At 36.4% G+C, this 17,458-nt stretch overlaps 1 protein-coding gene across 1 annotated transcript; it reads right to left on the reverse strand.

Annotated features, from left to right (window-relative positions):
• Positions 1-736: 736 nt before the first annotated feature.
• LOC100249731 (uncharacterized) lies at positions 737-14,854 on the reverse strand. Its single transcript, XM_059741878.1, has 10 exons — positions 14,702-14,854; positions 11,664-11,737; positions 11,284-11,568; positions 9,218-9,274; positions 8,907-9,116; positions 4,148-4,266; positions 3,931-4,028; positions 1,593-1,717; positions 1,332-1,467; positions 737-1,072 (listed from the first exon to the last, which is right to left on the reverse strand). The coding sequence occupies exons 2-10, from the start codon at positions 11,694-11,696 to the stop codon at positions 1,008-1,010; spliced, it is 1,128 nt and encodes a 375-aa protein (XP_059597861.1). The 5' UTR covers positions 11,697-11,737; positions 14,702-14,854; the 3' UTR covers positions 737-1,007.
• Between the last annotated feature and the right edge of the window lie 2,604 nt (positions 14,855-17,458).

A 17,458-nucleotide genomic window follows, 5' to 3' on the forward strand; every position in this document is an offset into this window, starting at 1 on the left:
CTAGAAAAAAAAGTAAGGTATTAATTAATTAAATACTTATTGAACTTTTATCTTTGCTATTAAAAATATATATATAAAAGTCTAAATCATTAAATAAAGATATAAATAATTGAAAAAATAAGAATAATGTATAATAAATAAGATAAAGATTGATTGTTCCTTGTCTGTGATGCCCAAGCCGACCCATTGAATTGATTTGGTCAGAGTTCGACACAAGTGGGACAAGTTACAATCACTAGGGATTTGAGACCAGTAGGTTCATAGCCTAGGATGGCAGCAATCAATTATTTGAAAGGAAAATAAATACTTTCGTGATAAATATTTTCTGGGTTTTCCCCCATCAATCTCTGGAAAATATAACAAGGAAATCGGAGAACCTTGAAAGCTTGGTTATCAATACAATGGCTATAGACATTAGACGGGACAAACTGAAAGCTAGTGCAAGTTGCCTATTTTTCTTTGTGATCTGTCAGAACAAGATTTTTGTCTTGTGAATCAATCTCCAGTCCAACTTTCACAGAAGCATTTTAGCTTGTGAGTGACATTAACGTCAAAGCTTAGAGTTGAAGCAACAGAGACTGAAGTACCATCAACAGTCAATCAGAGATTATGATCATAGAATCAAAAAAGAGAACATAGGAAGTCATGGCCACAATTCAAACCTATCTTTTCCATCTGCGACTTGGTTATAAGTAGATTTCTCTTCTATTTTGTGTTAACAAGTTGAGAAAAGATGTATTAGAATCAGCATCCAAGTTAAATTTCTCTTGGACTTATTCCAATGTTACCATCCACTGCATTTTCTTTCATAATGAAACCTAGAAGGTTTTTTACATAGAGATATAGAGACACAACTCTTCTCTTACTGATCCATTTGGTCAGTTTGTCAGGCACAAGTAATATTTACATACATTGATTTACTTTGTTGCATGTGATATATCATGTTTACAGTCCAGCAATTGCACTTAAAAAACAGCACAGAGATGATAAAATGCATACCCTCTACATCATTCATCCTTTGATCGGGCAGTTTCAGCATCTGATCTGGTTGATGATCCTATGGACTCTGCTCCTGTCATGAATATCACATATCAAATATCTGGCAAGGTGTAAGTTGAAAGAATGGCATATGGCCCAACTCTCTAGCTCCATGTGTGCTGCTAGTTTAATAATTTTGTTGTCACATGTCTCGGACTCCTGTTCCTTGCAGCAGAACCAAGTTCAACAATCTATGACTCTATGTATTTTACATGAATCAAATTCAATGCCAGCTTCTTTGCACGAAGAAACGACAATGTCCTTGAGGCACTACCATGGTTCAGAATTATTACCAAGGAAGCTTCTGTGTGTGGGACAACTCCAACCTTCCTCCATCAAAATGAGATTGAGGCGCACCATCAGTTTTGCCACAGCATCTTCCTCCAGGTTGCTCGGTGAATTGGATAACTGCTTCTCTGTGGAAGAACTCTAAAATAATCGAATGGAAATCCTTCATCAGTCAATTAGAAGATGAAAATAAAATGTTGTTTTTATTTTAGTTTGGCGGCTGATGGTCATCTGTTTTGCTATGCCAAACATGGGTAAGATGTTACCTCCAGATCCTGATACAATTTGAGGTATTGCAGTGACTGCTCATAAAATCCACAGTGGTAAAGAAGAATGCTATAATCTCTCAATTCCGTCAAATCAGTTTCCAGGAGAATAAGACGTTCGCAAGCTGGCAAAGTTTCAACCATTTCAAGATGAGTGCATGGATAAAAGCAACAGATAAATGTTTTCTTTTTACATTTAAGGAGTGTTAAGACATTCCGCGAGGAAGCTTATTGGTGAGATTGCAAGTAAAACAGGAAAGGAAAAGCAAGGTAGGCTGATGAAAGTCTTACTTGGAGATATAATAATAAACAGAATAAGGTACATTATAACCCAGCAAATACTTAAGTTATATTGTAAATATATGAAGTGTCATGGGTAGACCACGTTTACACCTTAAAATATGGATGGTAAAATTACCCCATCCTATTTTACATACCATTTAGAAATAACATTTCTATTCTTTTGATCAATAGTATCATTTCTAACTTCATCAAAGAAAAAAGATTCATTTTGATCTTTGGATTTCACTTCTGTGGTCACCAGGCCTTCTAGAATGACACCTATTTTTCAGGGACACCCAAAAGATTATGCAGTCAAACACTATAAAAAAGAGAATGGAATGTTTGACTCTATGGTGTTCAAACACCATCTCAATTGCAATGATATGAGATATGCTTACAAAAATCTTCATTTCACTAACTATACTTAAAAGAATGAAACATGGGTAAAGGATGACAAATCCTTTACATCGATCAGTAATCACAAGTCATGCTCCCCTGACTCCTTAACCATACATATTCCTAGACCCACTGTTTCTCTAGTGTAATGGAAAAGAGCAAATGTAGAACTCCTTACTAGTTAAATTCGCAAAGGTGTCATAATTAAATTTTATGTATAAAGTATATGAACAAACAACAAACATAGAAATACTAGACCTCAAAACTGGAGCAAAGAGTGAATGATTTATTCCATAGTTCATTGTTGAATGATTCAATCTGGAAGGAGAGAAAACAAAAGATTTCTGAGGCTGTAGAGTTATGCAGAATTATGTCACGACCTGAATTAAGAGATTCCTTTGGTAGAGATCTATTGTAAGCTTAATACTGTGGTGGGATGGATAGCTAAAGACAGTAACAAGGTAGTGACTTGGCTAAAAGAAGTGGTTTGGAATTATTATTTTTTCTTATAAGGTGTATGGGAGGCCATTTGGGTGTGTTATTGCTTGCCTTTTGATCTATTGATTATTTATTTAGTTTTCATGTCCTTTTCCTCCTTAAAAATTTACATATATTTTGACTTTTTTTTTTCTTAATAAATTGGGCCCTTGTTTGTCATATAGAAAAGAACAGAAACTTCAAATTCTAGACATCATGATGCATAGTTCTCTAAACATTCTGTTACACACAATGTAAAAAAGTACCAAGATGATTTGCAAACAGAAAATTTAATTACAGCCCAGAGACGGCATTTAAAAGGATGATTATCTCATCCATTGAGCCAAAGGATGTCGTCATCAGTTGTAATTCATTTTAATATTGTGATATTAACAACTCCTTAGAAATTCCAATCTTGCAAAAATTATTAACAATGATAAAGCTTCCAGTTTGTCCTTTTTCTCTTCCTTGGAGCCTATTGCTGGTCATTTGACCAGTAGTTCAAAAACAGTATAGCTTTCCAGTGAGAGAATGTTAGTGAAATTAACCAGTGAGGAACACTAGCCTCTGTCTCCAATAAATCTCATTGGCCTTAAGCACCATCCTTTTTTCTACTTCCAAGACTGAACCATTTCCTAATTTTGCTAGTTCTGAATTTCAAATATATTAAAAGAAGAGATATGATTATTATTATATGACTTTGCTGAGATGCAAGCCTCCAAAGTTGAGAGCTTTAATCCTTGTATAGTGGAGGAGTCTAGTCTTACTTTGATTAGGTTTTGTATCTTGTGGGAAGGACCTTTCATCCTTCCCTTTAACTTTACTATTCTGATAAAAAATAAAATAAATAAAGAAAAAGTTGAGAGCATCCAGTATGCAGCGTGAGGGGTCTTCTTTGAACCTCACCTTGATGCAAAAGCCTCACACCTTTACAAACAACAGTTTTGCATGAAAGTAAACCAACAAGCACCATATACTAATGCGCACCAATTAGCCAAATACTGTTCCTAATATAAATATTAAATGTAGCTATTGGGAACTTTCAGTTTGCTCTTCCTTCTCAAGTTCCTCCATTATCAGCAGATATAAATAAATAAAAACAATAACCAAAGGAAAACAAATATCTAACTAAATTTAACATTGTTTTCTAGATTGTAAGAGAGACAATCCTTGCAATACACACCTGATAATGCACGTCTCATATCCCCAAACCGTACACTGGTCCAAACGCCACGTTCCAGTCTATGCTGAGCAGCCTTTGCAGATGCCAGCTCAAAGCCACTGCAATGGACAAATAGTACATTGAGCAGGATTATAGTTTAAAAAAGGTCTCAATCAAACTTAAACTTCTTATATGGAAGAAAATGCATAGATCACAATGCAATATAAGTCAAAAAGACCTTTCTGTAACAATATTTGATCTATCAATGCAATTCGCAGCATGGGCTGCCCTCAAGAATAAGCTCCTGGTATTATCATGTTGAAATGGCCAGAACGCATCCTTCAAGCTTCTCAACATCTGCACACGTAATGCTCCAACATTGGATGCTAAAATCAAATAGGAATTGCAATATGCTAACACATAAAGCAATAAAGAAAAATAATGCACTAAAGATATTCACCAATAATGAGAATGTATGCTGGAAACCTCCCATTATTAAAATGAACAAAGCCAAGCCAAGATGTGCATTCCTGAATCTGGTATTGCATTATGTAACTTTGTTACTCTAAAATAAAAGAAACGGATGAAGTAGTAATTATTTGTCATATGATATTGGGTCAGTTCTATACTTCCTATGACAGGGGGAAACTGGGGTTGCATTGTTCATGATGCAAAATAGGATCTCCATCTCTCTGATAGAACTCAATAAATGTTGTGTAACCTTCATAATGTAACTAAAATATTTCAAGGCAATAAACATCATTCCTTAGTTTCTGCTAGATGTAACATTCCATTCTAAATCTAAATCAAGCAGAAAGAATAAATGCAGAGCTTCATTGATGTCCTTGAACATCTTTAGCAGTGTTGCACAGAATGGAAGCAGGATACAACCCCGAAATGATACAGACGATGAACCTGGGAAGTCCCAAAGAGGTAGGACATGACAATAAAAAAGATGCAATATACTTCATTAAATACGACAAACACAAAGTTTCTTTTTAACTTGTTCAAAACACCGTGGTTGTCAATTGAACAATTAGCAATGTTCAGAATAATTCTTTTTCCCTATTTTGATAAGAAAAGACAATGCAATTGAAATTTAGAAGAAATAAAAGGCAGAGGAAGAATGATTTCTCCTTCCACCAAAACAGAAGAACAGAATAACAAAGACAGATTACAATTGCCACAATTGTGAGTCTAAATCACCCTTAATGCTAGCAAAACATCAAAGACCAGAGAAAAAAACAGAAGGATAGAAAGTATCCAACAAACATCTCTAGCAAGAAGTTTGCCTCTTAGCCAACCTATCCACCATCCCATGGTGAACCTCCACATCCAAAGAACACAACAATCTAAAATTTTTGAAAGGTTTATTTTCCAAATCCATGCTTCCATTTCCATGATCCCTTCTATCCTTGAGAAAGCCATGAGAAAACACTACCCCAATCCCCCTCCATTAAGAAGTGTTTCTAACCTCCATATTTTTCAGCTCACCCAAGCTTTCCATCTATACAAGGATCTTGGCCTCTATTGCCAAACCTGAATCATTTAGCTTAGAGAAAATGCTGATCAGACCACCACTACCATCTCAGTTCACCCCACACATCCCTAATCAGCCCAGATTCCCCAGCTTATTGATTTTTTTTTTTAAAAAAAAAAAGAAAAAAAAAAGCCCAGGTTCCCAATGAACAGCTCTCAAAATTTAATCTGGAACATCCCAAAAGTGGGGTTTTCTATACTCACTAACCCCAATGCGGCTTGTGCTCTTATGTTTACAATGAATGTTCCCCAATATTTGTGGGGGGATGTCATTTTAACCACTGTATTTCTCATTAACCGCCTACCCAACCGCACCTTGACCTTTAAATCCCCACTATCCATGCTTTCACACAAGTTCCCACATCTCAATATGCTTACAAATACCTTTCCACTCAAGACATTCGGTTGCACTACATTTGTCCACATTCACTCTCAACACCGAACCAAACTTGATCCTCGAGCCATCAAAACAATCTTTCTTGGTTATTCTCCAACCTAAAAAGGGTACCGGTGTTACTATCCCCAAACAAAGAAAATGTTTGTCACCCAAGATGTCACATTTTTTGAAGAAATCCCGTATTATTCACATACTTCGCTTCAGGGGGAGAATCGAGACAGAGAAGCTCCTATGTGGGACTGGGATACCATTGTTTTACCCATATCTGAGATCCCATTGCAACCTGCAGTACCATTACCTGAGACTGTGGCTACTCCATCCATCATACCGGAGCTCACCTCATCTGAAACCTCACCACTAACTGAAACCTTGTCACAGCATTCACCTGCAGTACCAGTCCCAGCTGAAACCTTGTCATAGCATTCACCTACAGTACTAGTCCTAGCAACAAGGGCAAATCCAACCATACCAAATCAGCAAAAGCTACAGGTTTACTTCCGGAAAAAGAGTTCTCAAGGGAATAAGCCACTCATGAGCACTGTGCACTGTCCGAAATCTGAACCTATGTTAGGAACTGGTCCTTCATCCTCAGGAAACTATTTCTAATAGACTAGATGAACCTATTGCAGTTAGGAAAGGTGTTAGGTCATGTACACAACATCCTATTTCTAAATTTGTGTCATATGATAATCTACCTCCTTCATTTCATGCCTTTACCACAAATCTTTCTAGAATTGATGTTCCCAGGACAATAGAAGATGCTTTATCTGTTCCCGAATGGAAAAATGTTGTTCTTGAGGAGATGTGAGCCCTTGAGAAGAATGATACATGGAGTTTGGTGGAATTACCACGAGGCAGGAGCGTGGTTAGATGCAAATGGGTGTTCACTATTAAGGTGAGACCAGATGGCTCAATCGAGAGATACAAAGCACGATTGATTACAAAAGGTTTCACACATTTGCTCCCGTTGCAAAGCTCAACACAATTTGTGTCCTATTATCACTAGCAACAAATTTGGATTGGCCATTGTATCAACTTGATGTGAAGAATGCATTCTTCAATGGAGAATTGGAGGAAGAAGTGTATACGAGACTACCACCCAACTTTGAAGAAGATAAAAAGGGCAAAATAGTGTGCAAACTGAAGAAGTCTCTATATGGTCTCAAGCAATCTCATCTGCATGGTTTGAAAGATTCTCAAAAGTGATCAAGAGTCACGGATATTCACAAGGGCAAACTAATCATACTTTGTTTGTCAAACACTCATCCAATAAAAGAGTTACGGTCCTGATAGTATATGTTGATGATATAATGCTCATAGGAGATGACTTCAATGAAATGGAGGAGATCAAAAGATTAATGGCAATGGAGTTCGAGATTAAAGATCTTGGAACTATGATGTGACATCCGACATCGGATAGGGGGGAAAGTTCCTAGCGCTATATAAATATGGACTTCTCTTAACCCTGTAAACGCGTTTTAAAGCCTTGAGGGCCCCTTTGGGTCCAAAGTGGACAATATCTACATGGTTGGGAGCGGGTCGTTACAAATGGTATCAAAACCGATCTTCAACCTCAGTGTGAGGGTTTGTTTGGCCCTGTAGGGGTGTTTGTCTGTTTGGCCCCGCAATCTCGTGAGACACAACGACGACGTTGTGTCTACATGGGGGAGGATTTGTGACATCCCACATCGGATAGGGGGGAAAGTTCCTGGTGTTATATAAGTATGGACTTCTCTTAACCCTGTAGATGCGTTTTAAAGGTGTGAGGGCCCCTTTGGGTCTAAAGCGGGCAATATCTACATGGTTTTGGAGCGAATCATTACATATGAAATACTTTCTGGGAATGGAAGTTGCAAGAAGTAAGAAGGGTGTCCCCTTATCACAGAGGAAGTACACAATGGACTTGTTAGATGAAACAGGTATGCTCAGTTGCAAACCAATTGAGACCCCAATTGAACAAGGAGGCAAAGGAAAATTGTTTGATGTAGATCCAATTTCTAAAGGAAGATATCAAAGGCTCGTGGGAAAATTAATTTATCTCTCACATACTCGACCTGACATAACCTTTGCAGTATGTGTAGTTAGTCAATATATGCACTCACCATGCCAAAGACACTTTGATGTGGTCTATCGAATATTAAGGTATCTTAAGAAAAACCCAGGGAAATGACTGTTTTTTGGTAAAAATGAAGACAAAAAGGTGGAAGTATTTACAAAAGCAGATTGGGCTGGATCCGTCATAGATGGGAAGTCAACATCTGGGTATAGCACACAACTTTGGGGAAATTTAGTGACTTGGCGCAGTAAAAAACAGTTTGTAGTTGCAAGAAGCAGTGCTGAAGCATAATATAGAGCTATGGCTCATGGTATTTTTGAAGCTATTTAGATAAAGTAATTACTAGAAGAATTGAAGATCAGCTGTGAATTCTCTATGCAGCTCTATTGCGACAACAAGGCCACAATTAGCATAGCACACAATCCGATTCATCATGATAGGACTAAACATGTGGAGGTTGATGGACATTTCATCACCGAAAAACTTGAGAATGAGGTAATCAACATAAAATACATTCCTACAGACCAACAGGTTGCGGACATATTTACAAAAGGGCTTCCTAGACTAGCATTCGACTTTATAACAAGCAAGATTGGACTCATTGACATCTACAGCCAAGCTTGAGGGGGAGTGTTAGTGGATTAGATTAGATTTTTTAGACAATTTGAATTAGTCAAGCTATTTGAATTCACTTCAGTTTTTTTGTTATTTCAGATTATGTAGGATTAGGATTTTTATGTTTTTTTAAAATAAAAAAAGGGCAGATTGTTATCTGTAACAATTCTGCCATAATCCTAGGAGAAATTTCAGGACTTGGTTGATAACCCTAACCTAAGTCTATTTAAATGTATTGCCCTCAAATAATAAGAGTATGATGCAGATTAGTTTTAGATCTGCTTTCAATTCTTTAAAGCATATAAATCTGTGAATCTAGTATGCACCACTTAACTGACATAGAATCAGCTTAAGGCAAAATACTTGGGAGCAAGACAACAGAAGAGTTACCTCCACGAATAAGGATTGTGATGTCATTATATGTGGTTGATCAGACTCCTTGCTTTTCTGTTTATGATAGCCTCTAGGAAGGCTATGGGAATCGTGAGGGAAAAAAATCTCAACATCAAAGTCCAAGAGACCCCATAGCCGAAGCATTTTCAGGATCTCTGAATAAATAAGAGAAAGCATAGCAGCAGAGCCTGAACGATGTGTTAAAACCTGTTGGAACATAGATACAGGATTAGTAGAAGACTACACAGAAAATAGATGTTTTTCTCAACTATGAACTTAAGAACAAGGTAAAGGGCAGAGTTCCATACCGAATGAAGATATAGAGCCCGTGATTCAGACAGATTTGCATTGGTTCTCCGGAAACCCTGACAAGATCAAATTATCAGGAAGAACAAGAAAATCCAATAGCAACAAGAAACAAAAATTAGACATCTTCTAAAGCACATATGCAGAAGAAAATGAGCTACTTGAGAGACTAAGAAAAAAAGTTGGATATCTTTCAAGTTATTTAGTCCTTTGCTCTGGTTCTGATACTTCTGCATACATTTCTTGCCAAGCCAAAAAGAAGAGACCTAAGCAAGAAAATCACAGTACAATGAGAGGTAAGAACTAGCCACCTTTTCAATTCCATATGCAGGAAACCTGATATTTAAGTTAGATTTCTTGAATATCAAACCCCAAATAGGATATTTAATAGGAACAGATGACCAAAGGAAGACCAGTTTGATGCTCCTTTGAGATTTATCTGTCTTTTGTGGCCTGCAGTGGAGCTGTTTGGCTGTTTGGGCTTATTGTTTTCACTTTAAGAACATCTCATCCTTATCCTACATTTCTGTCAAGAATCAATTTAGCATTTGTTGTTTCTGATTAAAGTATATATGTTCAACCAAACGAAATAGGATTTGTTAGCCCCAGTAAAATGCAAGCCTGTCAAAGGTACAAGAGGAAGCAATTCAAAGGAGCCTCAAGCAAAACAACTAAAATCATGAGAAGGGTATTGTTTCAAAGACCAGATTTATCAGCATAGTTTCAACATTTAAAGGCAGTAGAGAGTGGCCTAAATTAATTTTGTAACTGAGTGAACTAAATTAATCAATTGAAAAACACAGATTGCTGACTTTTAAACCTGAGCCATAACATTAATGATTCCTAAAATAGCATTAAGAGGAATTATAAATGATATAAACATATTACATAGACAAGCAGGATATTAGAAGCAACAAAGTTCTGTGGAAAAGGTTAAAGAAGATAAGAATCGATAAATTTTGATGGCTTCACAAATCAAACTAGTTGAAATGCAAAGACATGGGAAATCCAATAAAAAAATCCAGCCAAATAATTATTATGAAAATCCAACCTAGCATACTCCAGAATTGTAGGCTTAAGTATGCATGACGACACCCTACAGATCAGGTATTTGAGAGGATGGAGCTTGGTTAATAAGTGCTGTCTGTGCAAATATGATATGGAATAGCCCACATCCTCATTCACTGCAAACAGAGCTTTGCTCTGTGGTCTTTGGTCTTTGGTCTTCTCTTTTTTTTGGAGTGTCTTGGTGTTTCGCCCTTCTGTTAGAGAAGTCCTCAGCAGACGAGGCTGCTTTGTTGGAACCAAATGTAAGGCTGTTGATTCTAAAAGACTTTATTTTTGTGGTTAGATGCGAATTTGGGTTGTCACATGTGGCCTTTTTTGGATTTAGTGGACACATGAGAGTTGGTTAGCTTAGCTGTGGTGTTTAGTAGTGTAGTGCTGTCAGTATTCATTGTGTGTACTTAGATTGTGCCCCTTCTTTTGTTAGGTACCTCTTAATACATTTTTTCCGTATGCCTATTAGGGGAAAAAGGACAAATTAAACAAAGCAGTATAGTAAAACAACTTTTTTCCTGTAATATAGAAACAAATATACATTTAGAGTCTGTATCATCCCTATGCCTTTAGATGTAATGCACTCCTTTTTTACGCTTACTTATTTTGTCAAGTTATTCACAAATTTTACAGAAGCTTAGCCAGACTTTTCAGTCAATAGAATGATTACCAGAATAATCCAGTATAATTCCATGATTCATGAATATCATTACATGAATAACTATTGAATTATGGAATCAAAATAATTACAGAACAGCAACCTATGCATCTTCTCTTAGTATGTATCCATTTTTCAATCTCACTTTAGTTCTTGTACTCTTCTCTAAAAAAATTCCTGACTGTGTCCCAAAAAACTCCCAAATCTAGATGTTCTCATTATGATTGATTGAATGCATTTTTTAACTGCACAGGAGTATCTTTTGCATAAAAATCCCTTTCTATTAGAGCAAATCAGTAATTTGACTGGATTCTAGAAAACTCAACATACGCCTGGGAATATAAGATATACCTTGTTAATATACAAATATCTCTCCAGAGTCTCAAAAAAAATCTCAGGTGATGCTCTGAATGCAGAGCTATAGTGAGAGCAGTAATCCATGGAAAGGTCATCCAGTCTCTCGATGAAAGCGTCGACAGGGAGAGGAACAGAAGAGTGCGAAATAAGGGAATCATCTTCTGCTGCTATGTAAAGAGCTGTTTTTCCCAAATCAACCCCTCTGTTTATGCTAATGCTTGTTTCCCTCTCGATATCTGATAACCTTTTAATTTCGGAACAGAAGCCATCCCTTGCCACCTACAAATCACAGAAAATGAATCAACCCGCAAAAGATAACCACCTTTCTTCAAAGCAAGAGAAAAAACTGAAAGAAAAGTTTATCAAATTCACACCAGAATCTCCAAAATTGGAGAAATTTGCATCATCACCAGAAAATGCAACAAAGTCACATCAATTTTGTATAGAACTGATACAGAAGAAAACAGATCAAAATCACAAGTTCATAAAAAATCAATCAACGTTATATCATAAAATAAAAAGAATGCATGATATATAGAAGAAAAAAAACCAGCAAATTGAATTCTGTAGTGAGTCAAATGCACAAAATTCAAAAGCTTCACATCAGAACCACATAAATCCGCAAAAAAAATACATCAAATTCGCCGGAATTAAACAATTCCGCGCCAAATTCACGAAAAGATGGCAATCTCATAACAGACGAAAAAACAAAAAATGAGCAAAACCACACAAATCATCAAGAAAAAAAACATTTCGAAAACAATGAAGAAGAAATCATACTTTGGCATGGGCGATGTCGGTTCCCAAGGCGTCAAGCGCATGATGCAAAACGAATTTGAGGTCCTCGGACGCGTACTGAGCCCGACACACCACACGACCACAAGAGGAAAGAGAGAAATGGAATTTGGAGAAATTGGAGGAGGAAGAGGAAGCGGAAGAAGAAGAGAGGGTGAAGGCTCCAGAAACCCATGGAGAAACTAATAAACTCATCGCACACATCCCTTTCACTCCAGATGAACAGGGTAGGAAGAAACGGATATTTAAACGGTGTGTCAACAACACTCAACACTCAAGATTCAGCTGACACGTTGTCATCACATGCATGCACTTCCATCCTAATTACCATACGCCATCCAAATAATTGATCTTAAGTAGCAATAGTGGTGATGGGATTGAAACGTGTCCAGATTTTGTTTGGATGTGATTCGTCAAACAGACGAGGGATTTAGATAAATGGGAGCATTGACCAGGCCGATAAGAAAGGAAAAGAGATGATTGATGGTGATCAAAGATCTTGAGAAAGTACCATCTGATTAAAAGATAATATTTAAATAATAGATAATTTCTTCCGACAATTATGATATAGGTGGGCTCGATGTGATGATTTGGAGGATAATTTTACCCTGAATACGTTTTCTATATTATTTATAAATAAATTTAAGATTGTCAACGATATAAGGTTCACATGATGATAAATACCTATAATCAATAATACATTTGTGGATCTCGCATTTCGATTGCTCGATGCGTTTCCCACTCGAATGGCGAGCTCTCGATTTAAAATTGAAAAATGATTTTTCTTGTTGATTAAGAAAAATGACTTGGAGTCGCCACTTATTTTTGTTTTATTTTTAAAGGGTAAACAAAATAATAAAGAAAAAACCCTAAGTGTGACTCCTTATTTTGGAAAAGGTGATCTGCGAAAAATCGGATTGGGTTCGAGGGTCAGGTTACTTATCGGGAAGGTACGGTAAAGACCGTAACACCCCTCTAAGTCCCTAAAATGGGTCTCTATTAATAAAATGAAGCAATCATGGCAATTAATTAGGAGATCAATGAATACCCGAAAATATCATGCACAGATGAGAATCAAAGCATGCATAAGGAATGGACAGAGTAAGAGAGAATGAGTACCTTAGCAGCAAACGACAAAGCGCTATCATGGAATGGGGTTAGTGAACAAACATAGGTTGATTATATACATATCATGGAACATGGAAAAACAATCACGCATGGCAAATAAATCAATCAATCAATCAATTGGTCATGAATTCACATATGTAAGGCCCTCACCAGAGCCCATTTTATTTTGCCTGAATCAATTCAAATAACTCCATTGTTCGGAATTACGGAACTTGATTCCTTACTTATTTCAAAACATTTTAAAAACAGAGGAGGTATGAAAATTGCTTGCCAGAGATGAAAGTGGCAGCAAAGCTTTATTAGAAATGTGATTTTGGAACTTAAAGAAACTCTAAGGATGAAGTATGAGGTAATTAGGACTATTTGAACACCAGGATTTAAAAGAATTTACAAAATGGGATTCCGGATGTGAGATGTCCGGGGAAGGTGGAACGTCGGCGGAAAAGAATTCCGGATGCGGGGGACGTCCGGATGGAATGGTGGCGGGAGGAATTCTGGATGCGATATGTCCGGATGGAATGGCGGCGGAGGAATTCCGGATGCGATATGTCCGGATGGAATGGCGGCGGGAGAATTCCGGATGCGATATGCCGGATAGAATGTTGGCGGAGGAGAATTTCCAGATGCGAGATGCCCGGATAGAATGTTGGCGGAGAAGAATTTCCGGATGCGGGGGATGTCCGGGTGGAATGGGCGGCGGGAGGAATTCTGGATGCGATGTGTCTGAATGGAATGGCGGCGGAGGAATTCCGGATGCAATATGTCCGGGTGGAATGGCGGCGGGAGGAATTCCGGATGCGATATATCCGGATGGAATGAACGTGGTTATGAGTAGCATGAAGGATAGGTATGGGTTGTATGGATATGGGGGCTTGGGTGAGTGGTTTTAATAGGTATGTGAAGGAGTGAAGGATGACATGCATCCGTGAGACTCCATGTAAGCAAGGGAGTGAGATGGAGAATGAACGAGAAGAAGATGGGTGTGGTGGAGGAAGCTTGATTCCTGCAAGCTTGAGTGAGGAAATGGGTATGACGACCTAGAGAGAGAAGGGGATAGATGAACGATGGGTATGGGGATGCTGATGAGGCGAGCTTTGCTGTCATGGCAACTATTCCAGATTTTCTAGGATCTCTTTCGAGCAGGGATGAGAAAATGGATGTGTACCATGGATGGATATCAAGAAACGGGGGAAGTAAAAGGAACAGAGCGTGAAAGAAGATGAATAAATAAAAGAAAATCTCAGGAAATCCACTTCATGAATCATCCATGAATCTTCTGAGCAGGTGTGTAAACCATATCAGATGCAACCACCCTCATGATTCTCAAGCATTTCATAACCACAACAGGAGCATATCAAATTAAAAGATGGACACGTGCAAGCATGCATATCAACAAACAGATCAGTGGCCTTCAACATCCACCCAAAACAGCATTATGTTATGAAAAATCAATGAATAATGAGAGACGAGGAGAAAACTGCGTACATACCTGGTTCCTCAAGCAAAAAGAAATCAAGTCTCAGCTCTCTCAATGAGTTTTTCTCTCCCCTTCGCTCACCCTTGGCAATGGAAAAGCTCCTCTCCCGCAACCCAAAAAAAAGCCCCCCCTCTCTCTCCAGCAACCAGCCCAGAAATATCTCGCTTCTCCCGTCCTCCTAAGCTAAACTCCTTTTTCCGTCTCCTTTCCTCTTCAGAAAAATATCTCTTTTTTTCTTCGAAAAATATCTTTCTAAGGAAAATATATGTTCTCCATTTTCTTTGTCCTCCCCACGATCTCTGTTGCAGCCACCTTTTTCTGCCACACTCCTTCTGCAGCCCTCTTTTCTTCTCTCTCATCTGCGCCCCTTGGCGGCCTACGGGACCCCCCTCCAGAAAGTTACTCCACGTGTCAGAGTCCTACTGCAGCTTCAAAAAGCGAGGTTGATTCCTTATGACCACTAAGGATATGACACGTGGCCCGCTGGGATAGTGACGCCTGGCTAAAAATGTGATCTGTAAAAACAAATAGAGAAAAGGTGACCCATGCCTAAATGGGGGTCTACAACATTTCTCAGATCTTAAAAAATTATTAGTCACTTTTGAACAATCAAATGACTTTAAAAAAATTGTTATTTTTTCTATTCTTTTTTCAAAAAGAACAGAAATTTTTTAAACAACCTTGTAAAAAAATATTTTTTAACATCTTATGAATAAAAATCATATCGTTTTATATATGAAATATATAATTAAAAACTTTGTTACCATAGAAGAAGTAATTATTTTTCACAAGTAATCATCAATTCAATAATATATAAATATTTAATTCAATAACACACAATTATTAAATGGAACAACTCACAACTATTCATGGGTTAATATAGCATGTGAAAAAATTAAACAAAAATAAATTAAATTATGTTGTAATATATTATAACAATAATGTATTTGTATTGTAAGTATAATGCATTTGTGTCATACCTATATTTCATTATAAAAGTAATAATTCTAAAAATGATTATTCATACTCTATTGGTATTAACGCATCATATCAGTATATTAACAACATTCATTCAGTGCATTAAAATTATTTAATAATTTTTGTATAAAAAAACCTACGAGTCTCGTAAATTCAAATTAGTATTTTATTTGATTTCATAAATAATTTATAATATTAGTATGTTATGAAATATGGTATGATCACACAAAAATATCATTTTTATAAAAAAATTTAAAATTTTCCCAATTAAGTTTTATTGTAATGTAAGTGCACATTTTTGTTATACCCATATTTTATAATAAAAGTAATATTCTACATATCAAATGTATTAACATCATCCACTCGATGCACTAAGAAAAAAAATTATATATGAAAATTAAAGAAAAAAACATTATACAAAAGAAAAAAAAAAGAAAGAAAAATCATATAAATTTTTTAAAATTATTTTATTATAAAAAATAAAAAATGATTAAACAGTCTCTATCATTTTCTGATTCTTTTTATATAATCTAAATGAAAAATTAAACATTTTATCTTTCTCGAATTTAATACAAAAACATAATTTATCAATTTAAAAATTAAAAATATATACATAAAAAAATCATCATTTTTATTATATAATTATGAAACTTGTTTTTTTCTTAATAAAATTAAAAATTAGATTAAAAAATGTAAAACACACACACACACACAATAAATAATATTTTGATTTTTTTTAAAAGTATTTGTGTTTTAAATAGTAAATTTAAATAACAAGTTATAGACCCCTCTTGGACCAAGGGATTTTTCTGACGCTAAGAGGAGCTAGCAGCATGTTGTTGGAGTGGGAAACGACTTCTACAGAGGTAAGCAAGCTATTGAGACATGTGGCAAGGATGTGACCACCTTGCCATGGTGGTGGTTGAAGCAGTGGAAAGGGTAGAGACTTGGAAGAGAAGAAAAACATAGCAAAAGGAAGAGTGGGAGATGGCTGGAACGGGGGAGCTTCAGAGGATGATGATCTAAGCATTAGATAGAGAGGAAAGAGGAGTCCAAGGGGTGTCACAAAGAAAGGGATTCAAGAAGGAGAGAGTTGCAAAAAATGGGTTTTTGGAGGGAGTTGGAGACTGGAAAAAAAAAAAACAGAACAAAGGAAGGTGAAGCTAGAGGGTTATAGGGGAGTGATTTCGAGAGAGTGAGGTAATGGAAGAAAGATCGGATAAGAAACGTTAAGGGAAGAGATGATTCAGATTCTAGTTTGGGGAGAGCATTTTTCGGTGAGGAGCTGTTAGAGAGGATCCATTAGGGAGCTTGAGGGAAAAAGAGAGAGTTGTGAGTCTACTAATATTCTTGCAAGAAAAGCAAAAAAAATTGCAAGATACAGAGAGTTGGAATAGAGAAAAAAGAGTTGGGAAACTATATGAAAAAAGGTCTTGCTTGAGAGAAGGCATCCCAGGTAAGGTCTTTGTGAACCTCACATTTCCTAATTTTCATATTATTCTCCTACATTTTTCAATAAATTCTTGGGTGTTATTTTATTGTTTGGTTTGGACATTAAGGATTTTTAGTTTGTTTCGTTGAATTTGTTTGTTTGCATACATGCTCTGTTTGATTTTATCTAATAATTTTAATTGCACCTTGGTTTTCAAATAATTTTAAATCATTTTTTTTATTCTTCCTTCATTAGGGTTTAGAGTCACTAAAAATCCTGTTTTTAAATAAACTTGCTACATTTCCTTTCAAGTAAACATTTTCACAAATTTTCTTTGATCTTTAAATAATTTTCCGATT

This window comes from Vitis vinifera, chromosome 13 (assembly GCF_030704535.1).
Source record: "Vitis vinifera cultivar Pinot Noir 40024 chromosome 13, ASM3070453v1".
NCBI lineage: Eukaryota > Viridiplantae > Streptophyta > Magnoliopsida > Vitales > Vitaceae > Vitis > Vitis vinifera.